Source organism: Schistocerca piceifrons, chromosome 1 (genome assembly GCF_021461385.2).
Source record: "Schistocerca piceifrons isolate TAMUIC-IGC-003096 chromosome 1, iqSchPice1.1, whole genome shotgun sequence".
NCBI lineage: Eukaryota > Metazoa > Arthropoda > Insecta > Orthoptera > Acrididae > Schistocerca > Schistocerca piceifrons.
Window position 1 is genome coordinate 43138681 of NC_060138.1, and position 13533 is coordinate 43152213.

At 37.6% G+C, this 13533-nt stretch overlaps 1 protein-coding gene across 1 annotated transcript in view; it reads left to right on the forward strand.

Annotated features, from left to right (window-relative positions):
• The window catches only part of LOC124775853, a 140923-nt gene that overhangs the window by 82546 nt on the left and 44844 nt on the right, over positions 1-13533 (forward strand). The window contains exons 5-6 of the mRNA XM_047250724.1: positions 5466-5710; positions 10603-10746. Of these exons, the coding sequence (XP_047106680.1) occupies positions 5466-5710; positions 10603-10746 (389 nt within the window). The remainder of the gene's footprint in view (positions 1-5465; positions 5711-10602; positions 10747-13533) is intronic.

Genomic DNA, 13533 nt, shown 5'->3' on the forward strand with positions numbered 1-13533 from the left:
TTGAGATCTCTTTGAATAACTCTAAAGCTTTTTTTCAGAGACTACTTCTTTATAGATAGCTGCAGCATCTGCGAAAAGACTGATGTTGCTATTGATATTATTTTCCAGGTCATTCATACACAGCGTAAACAACAAGGGTCCCAACACAGTTCCCAGGGGCATGCCTGATGTTACTTTTACTTCATTCGATGAGACATAATTCAAGATAATATGTACCGTTGTGACCAAGAACATCTCATCCCAGTACAAATTTTAACACCGCATATAGCCTAATCGTATTTTTGTTAACATACGTTGGTCTGGTACCAAGTCAAAAGCTTTTCGGAAGTCAATAAACACGACATCCACGTGATTCCCTTGATAAGTGGCCTTCAGTATCTCATGTGAGAAAACCGCTGTTCAAATAAGTGTAGTAAAAATGAGGGATGAAAGCAGCAACAGTCAAATCAAAAATACTTTCCAACGTTACTTCACGAAGGAGCCTCATCGCACTGGTGGCATTTCGCAGAACATGAAAATGTTAGACGTGGGCGTCAAGACTAAATGAAACACTCAGATGTTACGCCAACGTAAAAAAAGAACAAAATCGTGTGTATAAGATCCTTGTTTGTGGCATTCAAACGAAATTTTAATGTCATGAGCGACCCATAGCTATTCATCATCTCACAAAGAAAGACGATGGTAAGTGCACGGCCGACTAGAAACACGTCGGCCGTGTTTGAATGAGTACGTTAGAGGAGGGAACGGTAAAGTCAGCCTCGTCAACGACGGAGGCGTCAAGGACGGAGCAAACGATGACAAGCAAATGATCGTGGTCTATATGACGGAACCACTGCAACCTCAACCAATTTGTATTCGTTCTCGTGACAGTCTGCTTATTTCTCGTAATAATCACGGGCTTAAATACCAAAGTATTGATTTATATCGATAACGGTACTATAAAGCCCTCGAACTGAAAATAATTTGCGCACAGTATTTTTACGCAGTTTGATGAAATGTTTAAATAATTCTCTTAAAAACTTAGTAATAACACTATCTGACGGCCGTGTTTAAAATTTCTCCTTTTGTGGGGGCTATAAAAAATAATTAACAGGGAAGACTTCCCTGTGACATTAATTAAGCAGGGACATTACATCAGAAAATATTAATTTCTTTCAATAAAATATCAGTTCTCGGCGATGTTTGATAAATGATATTCGTTTAACAACATTTTCCAATGTAATCAAATACACACTACAAAAATAAATTTTTCAGCAGCTTTTCTGTTTTATTTTACATCCGTCACGCGAAAAGCCTGTTAGAAAATATGCGTAGTATCTCGTATTTTTATTGACATCAATATGACTTGCGACATAAACTGTTACAGTTAAAATACACATCCGTCGTTTCTACTGTTCTGTTCCCCTCCCACATCTTTCACGTACAGTAGGCGAGTTCAAATTACCATAAAGAAAACATCGATTGTTGGAGAAGAACTTGAATATTTCGTTTTGTTTGGTCTTAGGTGAATGTGCATTTCAATTACGTTACTGTCTACATTCTCATTAGATACAAGTCTACATGTCGCCAATATCTTCTCAAATCGAAAATGCATTTGGAAAATCTCGCAGGTAACGTGATGTTGACTCGGTTGACTTATATCTTCTACCTGCATGTAAAACGTCTAAAAAGTATTTTCTTTCTTCCTTTTCTGTCGATTTGTTTATTGCATTTGCCACATTGCGAATTCATCTACAACGGAAACAGTACCAGAGAAAAAATAATAGTAATTATTGTAAAAAGCTTCATCTTAAGTGAGGCAAAGTCAGGATTAAGCTAAATGTTTTGCAGTGCGATACCTGTAAACCCTGACCAATTCTTTATCAGTTACAAAGTACTTGTTTCTAAAAATGTTGCCTAATTCCATTCTTTAGCAATGATGCCACTTCTGTAGTTGGGTGCCAGTTTAGTTAGCTTCTTATTACTCAAACAGGGTATTCTTTTGCATCGCGAGATTCACAGAATCCAGTTTCAGACCTTTATACTACAGAAAAATCTTGAAACGGCATTTAGGAATTGAAGCAGCATAATTGGACAATTTGTGTACAAGTATCGAAACCAGAGTGGAATTCATTGCATCTACATAAATAAGACTGTGTGCTAGACCAAAACCTGAGTCATAATTTATACCTCTGGAAGGCATCTAACCAGTTCTGAATTCCAAGTTTTAGTGAGCAGTTAAGGCTCATTTCAATGTACACTCTTCTGCATAGTGGGAGTCTTCATCTTGGGACTGGAGCAGACATGACAGAAAGGCCTAATTCTCTTCTCCTCACAATCAACTGTCTCTTCCCAACAACTTTACCCGAACTATTTGAAATCTGAAGAATGTTTTCAGCCCTGTACTGTGCCATATGACAAAATCCACTACTTTTTTTCAGAACGTACAATAATTGTTTCATAATGTCATTAATATTGCTGTGTGTGGCATTGAATTTAAAAAGGCAGATAAAAATACCTGTTATTCTATACATTTTATACATTGTAGGATTACTTAGATAAAACAGAGTAGGGGTTTGATAAAAACATTGCACAAATAAATAATAATAATAATGATTATAAAACATCCAGCATTCCACATAACATCTTCACTTTATGCCTTTTCCTTTCTAGAAATACTTACCCTCAAGCTATGTGTAGCACAATACTAACATTTCTTCCTCTCTCTGAGTTCAACATCTCACTCATTACGGAGGGATGCTGTCTCAGTTTTGCAGGATAGCAAATGGGAAGTTGTGGTACAGAAGATGGCCCAGAGATCACCAGTGTGTGTGTGTGTGTGTGTGTGTGTGTGTGTGTGTGTGTGTGTGTGGGCGCAAGATGTTGAGCTCAGAGAGAGGAAGAGATGTTAGTATCGCGCACGCCTAGTGAGTGTAGTCCTATGAAACAATGTGTGTATAGTGTGTGCAGTGACTCATAGTGAGATATGAGTGTACAGTGAGGCATTACATTATTTAATGAGTTATTTATAAAAAAGTATTGTATACCAAGAGTAAATCTGATGATTATGTCTTACTAGAAGTCTGTAAATATATGTGTATACAAATTAGCTTATTTTAAATTGATCTAAGCTTGTAAATACTTTGACATGTAAAAAGAGATCTACAGATGAATAAAGCTGCTACTACTACCATACAGATTAAACAACACTGGTGATAGGCTACAACCCTGTCTCACGCGTTTCACAACCACTGCTTCCCTGTTATGTCCCTGGACTCTCAAAACTGCCGTCTTATATCTGTACAAATTGTAAATAGTCTTTCGCTCCTTGTATTTGATCCCTGCCACCTTCAGAATTTGAAAGAGAGTATTCCAGTCAATATGGTCAAAAGCTTTCTCTACGTCTGCAAATGCTAGGAATGTAGATTTGCCTTTCCTTAATCTACCTTCTAAGATAAGTCGCTTGTTCCAACATTTCTACAGAATCCAACCTGATCTTCCCCAAGCTCAGCTTCTACCAGTTTTTCCATTTGTCTGTAAAGTATTCAAAATTTTGCAGCCGTGATTTATTAAACTGATATTTTGGTAATTTTCGCACCTGTCAACACCTGCTTTCTTTGGGACAGGAATTATTACATTCTTCTTAAAGTCTGATGGTATTTTGCCTGTCTCATACATCTTGCTCACCAGATGGTAGAGTTTTGTCATGGCTGGCTCTCCCAAGGCTATCAGTGGTTCTAATGGAATGTTTTGTACTCCCAGGACCTTGTTTCGACTTAAGTTTTCCAGTGTTCTCTCAAATTCTTCATGCAGTATCATTTCTCCCATTTCATCTTCGACTGTGTCCTCTTCCATTTGCATAATATTGCCCTCAAGTACATCACCCTTGTATAGAACCTCTATGTACTCCTTCTACCTTTCTGCTTTCCCTTCTGTTTTTTAGAACTGGTTTTCCATTTGAGCTCTTTATATTCATACAGGTGGTTCTCTTGTCTCCAAAGGTCTCTTTAATTTGCCTGTAGGCAGTATCTATCTTACCCCTAGTGATATATGCCTCTACATTCTTAATTTGTCCTCTAGTCATCCCTGCTTAGCCATTTTGCGCTTCCTGTTGAACTCATTTTTGAATTGTTTGTAAAATATTTTCTCCTTTCGTCAATTAAATTCAGTATCTCTTCTAATACCTAAGGATTTCTAGTAGCCCTCATCTTTTTACCTACTTCATCCTCTGCTGCCTTCACTATTTCATCTCTCAAAGCTACTCATTCTTCTTCTACTGTATTTCTTTCCCCCGTTCTTGTCAATTGTTCCCTAATGATCTCTCTGAAACTCTCTACAACCTCTGGTTCTGTCACTTTATCCAGGTCCCATCTCCTTAAATTCCAACCTTTTTTGCAGTTTCTTCGGTTTTAATCTACAGTTCATAACCAATAGATTGTGGTCAGAGTCCACATCTGCCCCTGGAAATATCTTACAATTTGAAATCTGATTCCTAAATCTCTGTCTTACCATTATATAATCTATCTGAAATCTTCCAGTGCCTTCAGGCCTCTTGCACATACACAACCTTCTTTTACAATTCTTAAAGCAAGTGTTGGCTATGATTAAGTTACGCTCTGTGCAACATTCTACCAAGCGGCTTCCTCTTTCATTCCTTACCCCCATTCCATATTTTTCTACTACTTTTCCTTCTCTTCCTTTTCCTACTATCAAATTCCAGTCCCCCAAGACTATTAAATTTTCATCCCCCTTCACTATCTGAATAATTTCTTTTATCACATCATACATTTCTTCAATCTCCTCATCATCTTCGGAGGTAGTTGGCATATAAACTTGTACTACTGTGGTAAGTGTGGGCTTCGTGTCTGTCTTGTGTACAATAATGCATTCACTATGCTGTTCGTAGTAGCTTACCCACACTCCTATTTGTTTATTTATTATCAAACCTACTCCTGCTTTACCCCTATTTGATTTTGTATGTATAGCCCTGTATTCACCTGAGCAGAAGTCTTGTTCCTCTTGCCACTGAACTTCACTAATTCCCACCATCTAACTTTAACCTATCAGTTTCCCTTTTTAAATTTTGTGGATACATAAAATGTAAAATGGAAGGAACAAATTTTATGGTGTACTTTGTATATTTTAGTGATAATGTATTTTGCAAGTACGCTGCATGTTTAAGACAGAAAGTTGGAATCTGATAGATACTATGGGAAAAAACTAAATAATACATATTCCTGGTAAAGACTATTTCTGCAGACATTAACAGTGCTAAAAATAATTTTCAAAATATTGTCTTTTTTCTATTATATTATTCAAGACATCATCAGTTGGCAGCTAATTAATTTTCATTAAGTGTGGAAATCATTTGTCATTCCTTCCTATAAGAAGCCTGATTTTTCATGGTAGTCAGTGTGCATAGGCAATAAATTTATACTGTAGCTTAAATTGCTCATTGTGTTTACCTAATCTTTTGTGTGGTTCAGGTTCCGCTTAAATGGCAACCAAATAACCTACGGTTTGCCTCTCATGGACATACGCAGCACATCACTTGGGGAGAGATGTCCTCTTGAAGTTGACTTTCCTTGTCAACCTCGTAAATACCGTGCATTTTCTGGATACTGCAACAACGTTCAAAATCCACACTGGGGCAATGCCAATACTCGATATCTACGTTTTCTACCTGCTGAATATGCAGATGGAGTATCACTTCCTAGAGGGGGTGCAGCAGGTAAATATCTCATCCCAAAATTTAATATCAACATGAGTAGAGGAAAAGAGACCAAATTACTTTGTTTTTGTGAATTTGATGTACTAAATTGTCACTACCAAAGTTTCTGAATTTTGAAAGTGAGAACATATTTGTATCATACATAATGTTTTTGTTTCTTTCAGAGCTTGAATTAACAGTCTGATACTTTTCTTTTACTTCACCTCCATTTTTTTTTCCTGTGCAATTATTCATCCTCCAACTTATCTTCCACTCTCTGCACTGCTTTTCTGGCACTCTTATCCTTCCCCTGTCTGTGCTTTATCTGCAATACATGCTTGTCAGTTTTTCCTAACTTGATGCTCTTCCTAACAGCTTCAGTGATACTTTTTTTTCCATGTTAAATGTACATCCTTTCTAACATTCTTTTTCTTGTTCTGTCAATGTGTTATCTGAAATTATTACCTGCCATCTCTTTTTTATATTTTCTTTTCTTTTTTGTGTCTTCCATGATATATTTGTCACATGCAATGGCGTTTCTTTGTGTTCACTGTGCTGGCCACCTTGTCTCATAATTTTATAGCAAGCAATTTTATCTCATAATTTTGTAACCAGCAATTCTATCATAATTTTACAGGTTTGTCTACCATAGTCACACCTTACTTTATATTCATCTAACCCCTTCTGATTTTATTTTAGGTTTACATTAATTATTTTTCATACTATTATATATGTTTTACTGTTTCCTTTACTGTTATTTACGTTATTAGCCACTCCAATGCCTCATTACTACACATGCTTAACTACCTGATTACCAATACCACTCTTCAAAGTGCATTAGAATTGGGAACTGAAATTCTTCATTTTATCTCTATTTCTAGTAGTGTATCACACTATGTAAGGATCCCAGCTGCATTAAGATTACATTGTTTGTGAGGACAGATAAGGCTCACACATTTAAAATATATAAATGAATAAATGTCAATCAGAGCGAAGGAAAACAACCAAAGCTGAATGTTAGATTATGATGTGATAACTGGCATTGTATGGCTAACAATATGAACAGTTGCAAAAATGTTGATGAATAATGATTTCAGGCACAGCTTGATCCAGTAACTAGTGATGATGATGAAGTCCCATACTCCTTGACAGAGTGTAGGGGAACGATGCGGGAGACCTGCACCGCCATACTAGGCAAGGTCCTAGTGGAGGTGGTTTGCCATTGCCTTCCTCTGATCATAATGGGGATGAATTATGATGATCAAGACGACACAACAACATCCAGTTAATCTCGAGGCAGGTGAAAATCCCTGACCCTGCCGGGAATCGAATCCTGTACTCGGGAAGCGAAAACGCCACAGCGCGGCTGTGAGCTGTGGACATTAACTAGTACAACAGTACAAATTCAAATGGCAATTGGTTAGTCAAGTTCACTCTTACATTAATCCTCAAGCAGACACACTGGGATATAGAGTTTTTTACTAGTGGCAACACTGCTTTTTCTCAGAGTTTACTGACACACTAGCTATTCCACTACTGTTGGACCGACTGTTGTAGTTAGTTTCACTCTGTCACTTTCTGTGTGCCTGTGGTTCCGTGAATCTGTTGGCAGAATGCTACCGATGTGCAAAGTACTCCATGTGCCTAGTCCTGTAAGAAAATACATATTTGGTATATACATGTAGATGTGCATAGATATTTATACCAGATCAGTAGCTTTGAAAAAATTATTTAGTTTATCACTTATTCAGGGAATTTCCACCAGAAGAAAGAGCCAAAGTTATGCAGTAGTTGTCGGACATGTCAGATGGGTAAATCATGAACTGTGCAGTAGTTGCAGTGGGGAATCGGACAAGAAGGTGGAAATAATTCAAGAAAGTGAACATGGCAGTTATTCTGAACAAGACATACTGATTGTGACTGAAGGTGACAATAGTGATTCGAATGAGAATGGAAATTTGGAGTTGTTATTGGCAAAGATAACGATACAAAGTGAAGAAAATTGAATGCTTCAACCAGAGTAAAGTTGGAAATAAGAATAAAGTGAAAGTGTTTCCTGGTCCTAGAAGCAGTGCAGATGACCTGAGTAGCGAGATTTCTGCTTCTCATAAAACAATGGACAACTGTATGATGGATAATATAGTCACTCATACAAATCTACAAATACAGAAGAAAAGTGAATCATCACAGTACTCTCTTTATAGAGAAGCAAAGGAGACATCATGATTGGTTGGTTGATTTGGGGGAGGGGACCAAACAGCATGGTCTTTGGTTCCATCACATTAGGGAAGGATGGGGAAGGAAGTTCGCTGTGTCCTTTCAAGGGAACCATCCCAGCATTTGCCTGAAACAATTTAGGGAAATCAGCATGGCCGGACGCGGGTTTGAACTGTCGCCCTTCTGAATGCGAATCCAGTGTGCTAACCACTGCACCATCTATCTGACATCACGATCTGAAATACTTGCTTTACTGGGATGTCTACATCTTATTGGAATAAAGAAAGGACATTGCAATAATGCACTGAAGCTATGGAAGTCAGATGGAAAAGGAATGCAAATCCTAAGATCATGTACAAGTCAGAAGAGATTTTTGTTTTTACATCGATGTATGCAATTTGATGACAAGAACACGTGTGCTGAAAGAAGAAAAACAGACAAACTATCTGCCATTCATCCTTTCTTGCAACTGCTTGTTCTCAATTGTAGAAATTCATGCAATCTCAGCCAATATGGATGAGAAATTGGAGGCTTTTCACAGGTGCTGCAGTTTCATACAGTATATTTGCAACAAGTCAACAAAATATAGGATTGAGAATCAATATCATTGCTCTGTTTGATGAAAAACATTTTTTTACAAGTAGTCTGGAAGTATACTGTGGGAAACAAGAGGACGGCCCATATTAGACCTTAAACAAGCCACGTGTCGTAGTGAAGTGCCTGATTGCTGACATCGAAAGAAGCAATAGTAATGTCACATTACATAACTGGTACACCAGTTACCCTTTGGCGACATCTCTCCTAGAGAAGCAGCTTACTGGTATAGGCACACTGAAGAACGACAAAAGAGAAATACATGCTGAATTTCAGGCAGGTAAAAATTGAAAATATGGGTCTTCAATTTTTGGATTGCAAAAAGACATCACTCTCACATCATATGTACCAAAGAAAAACAAATCAGTGATATTCCTTTCAATGATGAATGAACTGTGAAAACTTGATGATAAAACAAACAAGCTTGAAATAATAAAGGACTATAATGTGACAAAAGAGGGGTTTATACCGTGGATCAATTATATAATGTGTACAGTGTCTTTTGCATAACAAGGTGATGGCCAATGTGTCTTTTACTCTCCCATGAATGTGGCAGGAATCAGTGCACAGATTTTGTATTCCTGAAATAAAAGAAAACCACATCATATAAGAAAATTTTTTTTGAAGAATTTATCAATAATGTGTCTGCCTATTAACTTTTGACTTTCTTGATTAAACATTGAGAACCTTTGGAACAGAAAGGCATATGTCCATCTGCTTCCCAAGAATTAGCAAATAAGAAACATGAAAGGTGTGTAATTTGAGGCTGAGCAAATGATGTATCAACAACCATTATATGTGATATACACAAAAAGTTTGTTTGTAAGAAACATTTGACAGTTGCTTTACACTTGCAATAACTGTAATGACTTAAAGTCTTTTTTGCCATCTGTGGCTTATCGTCGTGAGGCTTAAATTGTAGGGGACATCTACAAAGCTGAAAAAAAAGTAAGTAAACCACAAGTGAATTACTTTGTATTAACTTTTCATGAAATAATTAAATTTTACCCTAAAAAGTTCAAATAATCAGTCAGTTCACAAAAAAATATAGAATTAAAATGCTCATTAACTGTATTCCCAAAATAAACATGATTTTCTCAAAGTTTGAGACTGTGTTGTGTAAATTATGTACAAGGCTATAAAATAACCCACATGCCTGCTCAACTAATGGAAATATGGTGCACCTGCTCAAGGGCTAAGGCCTGACACCTATAATATAGACATATCCTACTGTGCATAACAGTAATTTACTATGAATTGTTTGGAAAGTTGCATATTTTGCTTCATGAGTGACAGTTTCATTGCAAAATAATTTATTTCTCATGTAGCAGCTCGGATATCTCTCTCTCTCTCTCTCTCTCTCTCTCTCTCTCTCTCTCTCTCTCTCTCTCTCTCACACACACACACACACACACACACACACACACACACACACACACAATCGACCTGCCCTTAACACTCATGCCCCCTCCCAAAAAAATGAAAATAAACACATAGATGTTTCACTGATACCATCAAACAACATTGGGCATTGGTGGCCAAGAGTACCCACCCCGCGAAGTTCGGGTGGCGAGTTGCAGATCTTTTCAGCTGACGCCACATTAGGTGACCACATGTTGATGATGATGAAATGCTGGTGAGGACAGCGCTACATCCAGTCCCAGAGTGAAGAAAATCTCTGACCCACCTGGGAATCAAACCTGGACCCTGTGCATGGCAGTCAAATGCACTGACCCTTCAGCTAAGGGGCAGACAGAAATTCAAAGATTTGGAGTTATGAAGAAAGACCTAAGAGAATTGTATCATCTGTTGATAATTCCCTACTTTATTTTCTCCTATTCCCTCTGATTTTCATTTTGATTTATATTAATTATTTCTCATCACCAAATCCCTCTGATTTTCGTTTTGATTTACAGTAATTATTTCTCTTCACCTAATTCCTCTGATTTTCACTTTGATTTACATTAATTATTTCTCATATTATTAATATCTTTGTGCATGAAAACTCTTGAATACTATACACATTTAAGAATATGACTACCAGTAGTACTTTGAAAGGCATGTTGGAATTCGAAACAAAAGTTCTTCATTTTTTTTTGCAGATTCCAGTTCACTGCCGAGCCCACGTGAAGTGTCTTTAGCTGTTCACAAAGATGCTGATCTGCCACATCCTCATTTAATGACTCTGTCAGCTGTATGGGGAGAATTCATAGCTCACGATATGTCACATACCCCACAGATGACAGGTAGGGATCCTTATCTCATTGACTTTGTGGGGTATTATTACAGTGTTTTTGCCTGCTATGTTCATTTATTCTGAAACTGAATACTTAATACTTGTATAGATGTTTAATTTTTCATAACTGGTTAATTCAGCAGAACATCTGCAGTTTGAAATAAGACTCTGCTAACAGATATGTATGTTGTTTCAGAAGATACTCTGCTTCTGTCTCTCCTTGAAACAGCAACAATTTATGTAGCTGTAGCTGTAGCTTGTGCCTGCAGCCCCCCCTTCCTCCTCCCCTAGCATTAAGTACGTGGGTGGTTAGATTTTGGTATTCCTGTTAAAACAAACATTGAGAAACAAAAACAAGAAAATGCAATCACTCACCTGTAGCTGATGATGTATGGCGCACAGAACAGAGGCTTAACTAGCTTTCGAGCTACCACTCTCTTGTAGTGTAGCTCCACATGTTCACACAATGAATGATTTCATCCATATCTGATATTTCCTATGTCAGGAAGATTACATTGTTTGTGAGTGCAAATAAAGCTCATACACTGAGAACAAGGGCATTTATAAATGTCAGTCAGGATGAAAAAAACCAAATAGCAGAATATGAAATTATGATGTGATAGCTGCCATTTGAAGGTTAACAGTATAAGCATTTGCAAAAACTGTTGACAGATAGTGATTTCAAGCATTACATGAAACAACAAGTACAAATTAAAATGTCATTTTGTTAGTCCCAGTCCACTTTTATGATCAGCCATAACATCAACAACATAGAATTATACTATGGCACATAACAGTAACTTAGTATGAATTGTTCAAAAGAGGCATATTGTCCCAGTGATTCACCCACTCTTCTCATAACAGATGCACCAAGGACCAGTAGATGTACCTCCTTTCATTAAGTTCTCAATGATCATGTCACCCACATGACACAACATGACTGAGGGGATCAGAATAATGCACAGATGCAGGAAAACAGATACACATCAAATGCCATATCAGGCACAAAGAGTCAAACTCAAACTGTTAAAATGAGTATGACTCTGTCCATACCTCACAGAATGGCTGGAATCCAGGCAGTGATCACACTTATGACACTGTTTACAGTCCCTCAGAAAACATCTAGAAGAATAATTGAAATATTTTGTATTTGTATCTTTAATGCAGCGGGAAATTCAGAGGTACGCCATCAGTCTCTTATTTTGATGGTATAACTTCACAGAATTTAAGAAGTGGATGAGATAGTGTAGGAATCAGTTTATTTTGCATTGCATTAGTTTGCAGCCAATAAATTCCTTTCTGCTCCAGATTAAACTTAAGGGCTTCTGCTATATTTGTGTAATGATGTACAGTGTGTAACAGAAATGTATGGCTCAAATTGCAGGACACATTCCTCACATATAGATGAAGAAATGATGTTATGTGAACATGGGTCTGGAAATGCTTTATTCCCCTGTTTCAACTCATTAATCATGGGTCACACACATGAACAGAACGCACCAGCATACCGCATACAACTCTTTCTCACAGGAGATGTTCAATATGCTCTCTGTGTGCATTACTGATGTATCCCTGGAGTATAGCATGTGGTTTCGCAGCTTTCCACAATACTGACGTATCCCTGGAGTATAGCATGTGGTTTCGCAGCTTTCCACAATATGGCCACAGAGACTCTGAACATCTTTTTCTGGGGTTCCATGCACAAAGGACTTTCAAATGCCCCTGCAAACAAAAGTTCATTGGGTTTAGGTCCAGAGAGTGTAGAGGCCAGGCAATTGGTCTATCTCTACCTATCCATCAGTCACCAAATCTGTTATTTAGAAGCCAATGGACAACCATTGTGTCTGAAGTACATGTTTTGTTGCACAGCTAAAGGCACATCTGATAACAGATCAAGTACCGGTATAAAATTCACTAGGAAATTATGGTAACTTTGTCTGTTGAGCCTGTTGTAAAAAAAGTCACCAAAATGCCGTAACACACTTTGGCAGAATATTTTTGTCGACATCTGCCCATGCAGAAATTTACAATCTTGATCTTGTGGAAATGACACCTATCTGTGAATAGCACCATTGCACTAAAATTAGTGTTGACCCTTTGTTGAATAAATCATTCGCAGAAGAGTACACATGCAGAAAAATCAGCTGCTGATAGTTCCTGTAAGCACTGTAAATGGTATGGATACAGCTGGTCCTCATATAAAGCTCGCCAGAGAGTCATGTGGTGAACATTCAGTGTTGCAGCTAGATGTCTTGTACTTCGTCATCAACTGTATGAAGAATTGCTGCCTCCCATTGTGGTGTCCTCGTCCTTCTAGGCCTTCCCAGTTGCAAGTATCAGGCTTAAATGCCCCATGTTCCCTAAGTCGATGATTAATTGTTTTAGATGTTTTCCTGTTGTGGCACCTTTGTCCTGGAAATCTCTCTTGGTATGAACGTTGAGCACGAGTATCATCACTGTCAGCTAATCCATACATCAAACAGGCATCTGCCATCTCTGTGTTTGTGTACACTGCCACTGCATGAGCCAAATCTATGATTATGTAGTAATCCATGTTCTTGCAACCATCGTATTGATCACTAAAACAGTTGATGTTACCAGCAAATAAGCAATGACATACGTCGCTTGGAAACAGCAACATATAAAACAAAACACTGGTGGTGCACAACATAACGAGACTTCATCAAGAGTGCATATGCTCCATGATTTTAATGTTCCTGTTCTTGTGTTTTCCCACTGTTAATGAATTGGAGAAAATGAGTTGTAACATGGAGACAAAAAGCGTTTCCAGACCCAT